The sequence below is a fragment of the Berghia stephanieae genome, chromosome 1 (assembly GCF_034508935.2).
Source record: "Berghia stephanieae isolate SIO BIC M18660-M18661 chromosome 1, UCSD_Bste_1.3, whole genome shotgun sequence".
NCBI classification, from domain to species: Eukaryota; Metazoa; Mollusca; class Gastropoda; order Nudibranchia; family Aeolidiidae; genus Berghia; species Berghia stephanieae.
In genome coordinates, this window is record NC_088360.1 from 73,271,102 (window position 1) to 73,281,101 (window position 10,000).

Here is a 10,000-nt window from a genome sequence, read left to right on the forward strand (position 1 = left end):
AGAAGTGGGTGCAGCCATTAGCGATGTGAAGAACGGCAAAGCAGCAGGGATAGGTGGTGTATATCCCGATATGGTGACGCATCTGGGCCCCAGGGCACGGACCTGGCTGGCAGAGGCAATGTCCGACGTCCTTGCAAAAGGAAAGCTTCCACAAGTGTGGAAGCATGCGAAGATAGTTGCCATCCTGAAGCCAGGGAAACCGGCGAAGGAGGCAGACAGTTACAGACCCATATCGCTGCTGAGCTGTCTAGGTCATTGCCCTTACAGAGCATATTGAGCACGGGTTCGAGAGAAAACAGCAAACATGTGCTGTCTTTATAGACCTATCAGCGGCGTACGATACGGTCTGGTGCGAAGGGTTGATGCTCAAACTTGCAAAAATCATAAGGTGCAAAAAGACCTTGAAGTTGTTCTCTTCGATCTTAGGGGAAAGGCAATTCCACGTCGCGATGAGAGACGCCACGAGCACAGTAAGGAAATTGAAGAATGGGGTCCCTCAGGGGTCGGTACTTGCGCCAATGTTGTTTAACGTTTACATTAGCGAGATGCCGAACACTTCCTCCCTGAGGCTGGGATACGCGGACGACTGGGCACTCGTTACTCAGAGTAAAGTGTGGACCCGTCTCGAGAGCGTACTCAGCGAGGACGTCACCAGACTCAAATCCTATTTCGACAAGTGGTACCTGAAGATGAACACTTCAAAAACCGTGGCCACTGCATTTCACCTATGCAGTGCTTGGCACAACCGCAAACTGAATGTCCTAGTCGGGGACCAGCCACTCCCATATGAGCCGCATCCAAAATATTTAGGGGTGACGTTGGATCGCAGCCTTACCTATCGGGTGGGTGCATCTCGAAGGGGTTGCCCGGAAGATAGAGAAGCGGAATAGTCTTCTGAGGAAGCTGGCGGGATCGACTTGGGGCGCTAGCCAAGCGCTCCTGATAACGCCCGCCTTGGCTCTATGCTATTCCACCGCGGAGTATTGCGCTCCAGTGTGGGGTAGAAGCAGAAACGTTGAGAAGGTGGATGCAAAACTTCGCAAGTCGATGCACAATATGTCAAGAACGCTAGCAACAACTCCTAGAGAATGGGGCCCGATAATGACAGCGATCCAGCCCCCCCCCCCCCCCCCCCCCGATGTCCGGAGGGAGACGATTACGGGAAACTGGCTGAGTAAGATCAAAGAGAGAGGGAATGGGGATACCCCTCTGATGCGCATAAAGGACGGTGCCCCCGTTTCGAGCCGAAATAAGTCTCGGCAACCCTTGTACGCAGAATCCCTGACTACGGACAGAGCTGCACATACGAGATGGAAGTTGGTTTGGACGAATTCAATCCCTCGTGGGGGCGGGGAGCTACACTCCTCTAAGCTTGGTGAGAAGTTGCCAGGCTTTGATACCAGTAAGAGGAGACATTGGGTGGCTGTGAATCGGCTTCGGTCGAGGAGAAGTGCGTTACATTGGTGGGGTCTTACTACCTGTCCAATATGTCCCCGCTGTGGACAAGAACCGGAGACCACAGAGCATCTAGTCGAAAGGTGTGTTGTGACGATGCTACCCGGCGGGTTCGCAACGGTGCACGAATGCGGACCGGACTTTGCTGATTGGGTCGATCGTCATAACATATTAGTGTGAACCATAAGAGGCTGCTGCCATATGAGAGCGCTTTAAAAAAAAAAAATTGATTTTAAGAAATTAAAAGAAAGGTGTAATTACCCAGTTACCCAAATTATCCTAAATTTGCCAAGTTAACAATTTAAAATTCCAAACATTTTTTTTCGCCTAATCTCCACGCATGTAAAATGCTTTTAAAAGTAAAGTGATCTATTGATGGTATGCGTTTAGGTAAAATTCTCAACAACCAGTTCTACCCGCCAGATTAATCCCACCAAAAAACATTACTACGTGTAACTTAACTTGTTTATAGTGCGATTGAGAGAATTTAGTGACAAATTGTCGCCCATATGCTTATAAACAATAACAACAGTTGTATCACGCAATTTTCATTCATTCTATAGAAGGAACGAAATTGACGCCACTCAGCTCTTTGTTATTGTTTTTAGCCTGCCATTTTTATGAGTAGTTATCACTAAATTCTATCAATCCTCAAACGTTCAAGGTCACGCAGAGTTTTGTTTGTTGGTACGTTATAGATTGAACGAAAATGACGTCACTCAAGCCTTTGTTATTGCATTTTGCCATCCGCGTTTGTGAGTTATTCTCACTAAACTGTATCAACCACACTATAAAAATTCATGGTTACACACAGTTTTGTATTTTGGTCCGTTATACTTCCGGATGGCAATGTTATGAGCTTCTTAGCCAAGCGCATACTATCCATATCCGGCTGGAGGATTTTATTAGTATTTTTTTTTGGCTAAACGCATAGCATCAATAGAACATATGAATGGCGTTGAAGTCACTCAATACTTTGTTATTATTTTCACTGTTTAAGGTTACACATTATCACCACCACCACCACCACCACCACCACCACCACCACCATCATCATCATCATCATCATCATCATCATCATCATCATCATCATCATCATCAACATCATCATCATCATTATCATCATACATATAATATATTTCGGTTAAACTACCTATGGATAATTCTTTGAGCATGATTATCTTGCATCCTGATTTACGTATTATTTCTTTAAAATTTTATGAGACAACAATTGTACAGAATGTTTAACGTCCATTTTTGTAAAATCCTGTTTCTACCCAGGTGTATACTTTCCCATAGTTAACTCTTTAACAGCGAGTTGTAATTTCTTTCAAATTCTAATTTTCCCTTTCGCTATGTTAGAATTTGAGACCAAGAGATCAGTAATAGCGATACGGTTAGGGCCTCACTGAAGGTCGCTTTTTGGGGGTGTGAAAAGGATGTTATGATGTCAGGATAGAGTCAATGTGAACTTGCCAGTAGAGATTATTCAAGTCTTTTGAGATGACGTCTTATGCTTATCTTAGAAAAAAACAAAACAAGTGCTGCATAACGGCAGATCCTGTTATAGAGTGTTTTTAACTGTATCGCTGAGCGATGACAAATCATGTTTCCTTTTTTGATCAGAAAACTTTTACTCCACATGTCGATAGATTGAGATGACACTAATTTGTCAAAAACTCTTGAAACCGAGACATCTCAAAGGATGTTCTATAGATAGTTCGAAGATGACGTCACTCAGGTCTTTGTTATTGTTTTTGCCATCCGCGTTTATGATTAATGCTCACTGAACTGTATTAACCCGACTATAAACGTTCATGGATACACACAGTTTTGTGTGTTGATCCGTTATACTTCCGGATGGCAATGTTATGAGGTTCTTAGCCAAGCGCATACTATTTATAGGCCGAGGAGCAAGAGCAGTTATCCCAAATTTAATGAGATCAAATCAAGTCATTTCAAAATATTTTGAAAAAAAAGAAAAGAAAAGCAATGAAAACAATTCACCGACATCATCAGCTTGTATTCAGCTGAAGAGAAAAGAAGACAAAGCTATGCGGTGGTTTATAAGTCATATCATCAGCCAGTTCTGAATCCATCGCCAATTTTTCTGGCAGTTTACAAAACCACCAAGCTGAATCATTACAAAAAAAAAACAACAACAAAATAAAAAAAAAAAAAAACAAAAACAAAACAAAACAAAAAAAAAAAAAAAAACAAACAAAAAACAAACACAATCAATTATTATAATCGGGAAAAATTACCCGGCCGGACTGAGATAACTGCTATATGTAATCACCGGCCTTTGGAGAGAAATTGCGCTTTTTTACGGTACGGCCAAATCAAGTACTTTTTCCAATGCTTCGGCCGAACAAATTATATATATATATAATATATATATATATATATTATATAATAAATATATATATATATATATATATATATATATATATATATATATATATATATATATATATATATATAATATATATTTTTTTTTTTTTTTTTTTTTTTTTTTTAATGGTTAGCATAATGATGAGCCCACTTACTGTGGTATTCCAACGACGAATAAGGAAAGTCAGCGACGTAACATTTCGTCATATATAGAAAATATTTTTATAAATTGCATATGATCATGCTTTAAAGAGAAACAATGCAGTATTTGAATGTTTGTTCTTGTAAAAGGAATGACTTTGGATCTTAACGATACGATTGAAGCGAAAAATCTGTCAATTGCGACTTAGACTACTGAAGATTTTTTATCATGATAGTTAAATCCGTTAAACATTTTTTCCAGATCGAATAGAGAGAATGCTTTTAAAAATAAGAAAATTTAATCAGTCGGTTTATATATAAGACAAAAGCTCTATGGAATTTAGTTATTATCAGAAGGAAAATGATATCAAATTTAAGAAAACTAGTGTTACTCACTTTCTTCACAAGTTTCCACGTGACGGAAACCCGTAAGTTTTTGATTAACCTATTATATTATTTTTCCAAGATAATCAATGTTTTAAGAAAATAGAATTCAATTGAGCAGTTATTTAAAACTTCGGATGAGCATTGTCTCATTGTTACCAAGAGCCATTATTTGTCAAAACACGCCATGATACAATACACTAACAAGGCGACTAAAACATAAATTGAGGCGTGCTAAGAAAAAGTGGAGAAAATCTAAACTTGAAGTTCAGTGCTAAGAGCCAGGTGATCGAAAAAAGACGGTAACCCAAAGAAGAGCTAATTTCAGTAAGAAATCTATAAAATATATAAAAATAAAGTGGATATCATTGAAAAGAGCATCAATTTGAATCTATTTTGTGAAACTTATGGCAATAGCTTAGATTTTAGAGCTAATGATGTAGGTAGATGCTCCCGTTTTCTCTCAATGCACAATTCTAATTTGTCTACGAAGTTTTTTAAAAATCAAATTCTGGTGTTTTTTCACTTGTATTCTCTTAAATTGCTTTAAAACATCCTTCTTAAATGTGATGAATCGGTGCGTGTTTTAAGCATCAGGGAATCTTTTCAAGTATCCTCACATGAGGAAAACACATGGCTTAATAAATATTCGGGGCTGTAACTTGCCTATTCATGTCGTGTTCATAGACTGATTATTTTTTTTGGTCTTAGATCGCTTTCATCCATTACATAGTAACATTGGCGTTAAGGGGAGCAGTCCCTTCTTGTTGTTAATCATTGAATCCTATGACTATTGGTCAACACACGTTGTTGCAAGACTGTCCAAAATTTCTTCAATATGTCAACGTAAAGCTTAGTGCTTATAGTTGCCATCTTTTGGCTTTTATCTATAAAAAAAGAAAGTCTCTATCACTTCGGGATAACTTAATGCACACCAAATTTCAATCATGCAATCCTTTTTGCATCACTTTTCTAATCGTTATTTTTTTTTTTTTGGATATTTAGATCTATCTAAATTAATAAATGCAATTTTTACTGTTTATATATCTCGCCATTATGATAAAGAATGGGCTTTATCTGAAAACCAGATTTTAAAAAATATTAAAAAGTTGAGTCCTTCAATTTTCCCAAGCATCAATTGACAGATCAGAATTCTCTTCTGGGTATTGGTGTTTGTACAGATGTGATGTACTTGAAATTTCCAACCCGTGTCACCCCCACCACCCACTATTGACACATCGTTTATTAAAGTAAGAAAGAGGGGGAGAAAAGGAGGAATAAAAACAAAATTCAACAGACGGCCTTTTCGTCCATTTTTACCCTGTGTAGTGACAGGTAATGTAAGATCATTAAAGAATAAAATTGATGAACTGTTTTCACTGTGTCGTTACAATAATGACTATCGTCAAGCCTCCATAATAGCTTTAACAGAGACTTGGCTCTCTCCTCACATACCATCATCATGTTTTGATATTGAACAATACTCACTATTTCGAGGAGATCGGACTAATGTAAATAAACGAACTGGGGGTGGGGTGTGCACATATATTAACAACAAATGGTGCCACCCCAATAATTGTCAAATAAAGAAAATGTATTGTGACGATTATATTGAATTTATTACTGTTTCGTCACGACCTTATTATCTACCCCGGGAATTTACTCATGTCATCATCATCAACGTCTACATTCCACCATCATCAGACAACAACACAGCGAAAAATATTTTGAAGAAAGAAATACAGGACATTCAAATGAAGTCGCCCGATGCCGTATTGATGGTCACTGGCGATTTTAACCAATGTAAAGATTTCACTCTCCCGGGACTTCATCAATACGTGGACTGCGAGACAAGGGACAATAAAACATTAGATTTATTCCTGTGTAATATTAAAAATAGTTACAAATGTTTACCCCGTGCCCCATTGGGTTTATCTGACCACTGCATGCTCTTGCTACTCCCCACCTACCGCCCTGTTTTTAAACGTGTAAAACCAGTAAAGAAAAGTGTACAGATCTGGAACGGAAGTGTGTGTGAAGATTTGCGTGGTTGTTTTGAATGCACTGACTGGAATGTTTTTATCGAATCATGTGATAGTGTGGATGAGCTGAATGACTGTGTGAGTGAGTATTTAAAATTCTGTGAACAGCTCGTGTCTTGTAAAAAAGAAATAAAATATTATCCTAACAACAAGCCTTGGATAACAAAAGATCTAAAACTTTTATTGAACCAAAAGAAAACTCTCTTTACTAGTGGAAACAAAAAAGATCTGAAAACAAAACAAAAAGAGATAAAGAGAGTAATATCCAGTTGTAGAGACAAGTACAAAAATAAAATTGAAAAATGCTTTTCTTCTGGGGATATACGGGACACGTGGCGGGGGCTTAAAACTGCTGTTAACTATAATCCAAAGCCCACGATTATATCTGAAGATATCGAAATTGAAACTCTAAATAAATTTTATTCACGTTTTGACACAGCAAACAAATTTGATATTGAAAATGAAAAACATAAATTAGACAGGGCTTTGGAAGATGAAATGACTATTGAGGTCAGTGAAGAAGAAACGAGATTCGTATTTTCGAAACTAAACGAGAGGAAGGCTGCTGGGCCGGATGGATTGAAAGGAAAATTATTAAAAGAATGTGCCCATCAACTGTCCCCCATTTATACAAATATTTTTAACTGGTCCCTCCAATGCGTTTCGATCCCTGAAATTTGGAAAACTTCAAAAATTATTCCTGTTCCAAAAAAAGAAAAACTTGAATCTATGAACGATCTCAGACCTGTTGCACTGACTTCAATAGTCATGAAATCTTTAGAAAAACTTGTTCTTGTTAAAATTAGGAACCAGTTTATGCCATTGAGTGATAGTCATCAATTTGCTTACAAACCAGGACGTGGCGTAGAGGATGCCATTTTGCTGTTTACAAACAACATCTACAGGCATCTAGATCACGATAAGAGCTATTGCAGATTGCTTTTCGCAGATTTTTCTTCAGCGTTCAATACAATGCAACCTCAGTTGGTTGTTCAAAAATTGACTAGTCTGAATCTAAACAAGTATATAATTGCTTGGGTGCTCGAATTTCTTACGGAGAGAGCACAATATGTTCAATTAGGACAAAATATATCTTCCTGTATAACTATAAATACTGGTGCTCCTCAAGGTTGTGTATTGTCCCCTGTATTATTCACAATATACACGAATGACTGTAGAAGTCAAAACCTGAGTGTACCTTTGATAAAGTTTGCAGATGACACCGCTCTTCAAGGCCTCATAACAAATGGCAACGAAGTGGCTTATAGGCAAGAAATTGATAGATTTGTGTCTTGGTGTGATGCCCACCACCTAGAGCTTAACATAAGCAAGACAAAGGAGCTAGTGATTGACTTTAGGAGAGTGAAGGAACCGATAGAACCGTTAAAATTAAAGGACCAATTCGTCCAGCGAGTTCCTCACTACAAATACCTTGGTGTAACAATTGATGACAGGCTCAAGTGGGATGAACACTTGAAAATAATTAGGCATAAGATGTGCAGACGTACATATTTTTTATCAAAACTCTCTCAGTTTAGAATAGATAAAACCCTCTGCACATTATTTTATAGAGCAGTAATCGAAAGTGTTTTGTCATTTTGTATAACAGCTTGGGGAGGCAATTGCTTAGCAGTGGAAAGGAACAAAATAAATTCAAATATTAAAAAATATATTAAACGCTATATAAATGATGTTGACGATGTAGATCTTTTATACGAGAAATTTTGTATAAATAAAATAACTAAAATATTAAATGACCAGTATCATCCACTAAGACCATCAGTTATTATGTCAGAAAGAAGTGGTCGCCCTTTCTCTATTTCAACGAAAACAGAGAGACACCGAAAATCATTTCTGCCGTCCAGTATTAGGCTTTATAACAAGCAATAATCATTTTATACAATTATTTCGCATTTTTAGTTTCAAAAAATGTAAATATTAAATTATTAATTTATTTGTTTTGCAATCTTTTCAATTTTTAATTTATAGTGACAGTTTTGACTATTTTACAGTGTTGAAATTATTCATATTATAAAGCGCAGCTCTGGTAATGGAGCTACTCCTTTTTCATATATTATACATCCTATTTCCATTGTATTTTTATCTTATTATGTAAATTATAACACGTCTGTACAAAAAATTTCCTTTTTGGGATGCAATAAAGTATTATTATTATTATTATTATTATTATTATTATTATTATTATTATTATTATTATTATTATTATTATTATTATTATTATTATTATTATTATTATTATTATTATTATTATAAGGGGTCAGCTTATCTGCCAACTTTTTGAATACGTGTCATTCTAGAGTATGTCATTAATTAAGTGGTTAATGGGGTTGAGATTCAAAGTCACCAATTCAACCATCCACATAATATGCATTACTCAAGGGAAAAATCCCGGGGAGATGGGAGTAGTTGGTCTAATATATTGTGCCCCTCCCCCTTATCTAAGTTGTCTTTTACCCCGTCTATAATCAACATTGCGTCAGTAGGATAGTCACGAAGTCGGCCATCGTCTTAGAATAATAAAAGACAGTTCCAACTAGGATAAACTTCGTGGTTTCATTATTGGTTAATGGTTAGGCCAAGGACACCTTGGGTTAGGCTTACATCGGTGAGAGAGAGAGAGAGAGAGAGAGAGAGAGAGAGAGAGGGGGGGGGAGAGAAAGAGAGAGGGGGGGAGAGAGAAAGAGAGAGAGAGAGAGAGAGAAAGAGAGAGAGAGAGAGAGAGAGAGAGAGAGAGAGAGAGAGAGAGAGAGAGAGAGAGCGCACGCTTGGAATGATAGAAAGAAGTTGATGCGCTGTGATTTGTGAATTGCCTGAATTTACACTACTTTACCCCCCCCCCCCCCCGTGCCATCATGTACTTATAATTGATGCTTAGTTGATAGATGAAAATCTAAACTTCCCTCAAAGGTGCTCCATTGACTATCATATTATCTGTTTTTTTTTGTTTTTTTTTGAGTTACAGAATGATGAGAAAAGTCTTTATTTTAAGTCACTTGGTGAAATAATGCCCTCCTTAAGCTATGGTCATTAATAGTGTTTTACAGTGTATGACTTATGCTTGCAAGATGATTTTATTCAGAATTTTTGGCATTTCAATTTATTTTACAGGCCTTAAAAATTGCCAAACATTCCCCGAATGTAGAAATGAACATATTGCAATAATAAAATTTTAATTAAATTCTAACAATCAGATGGCGGAGCCAGCATCCTTATTCAACCTGAACAGGTCTCAGAGATTGTATCAGAAGATGTTCACATCTCGTGCAGACCTGAAGGAATCGATAATAAAGCAAGGGAAATCTTACTCATGCAAATATTTAAAGAACAAGAAAAACCACTGGCAGAAATTCACCAAAATTTCCAGAAATCAGGAGAAGTTAAAGTGACACACTCGAAATACGAAATAAGCGGCTATATAGACAAAGATATAACTCTAAGCGCCCTTAATATGACTTTATTGAAGGCTGGCAATGGTTGGTCTGGAAACTACACTTGCAAGATATATTATATGGACGACTCAGGTATGCTTAATGAGGATTCAAGTGTTGGAAAACTCACTGTTA

At 37.1% G+C, this 10,000-nt stretch overlaps 1 protein-coding gene across 1 annotated transcript in view; it reads left to right on the forward strand.

The window, feature by feature from the left end:
• Nucleotides 1–4,165: 4,165 nt before the first annotated feature.
• LOC144956329 (uncharacterized) overlaps nt 4,166–10,000 on the forward strand; it is a 19,699-nt gene continuing 13,864 nt past the window's right edge. The window contains exons 1-2 of the mRNA XM_078886829.1: nt 4,166–4,418; nt 9,629–10,000. The exon at nt 9,629–10,000 is cut by the window's right edge and continues 314 nt beyond it. Coding sequence (XP_078742955.1) covers nt 4,352–4,418; nt 9,629–10,000 — 439 coding nt within the window. The 5' untranslated portion in view covers nt 4,166–4,351. The remainder of the gene's footprint in view (nt 4,419–9,628) is intronic.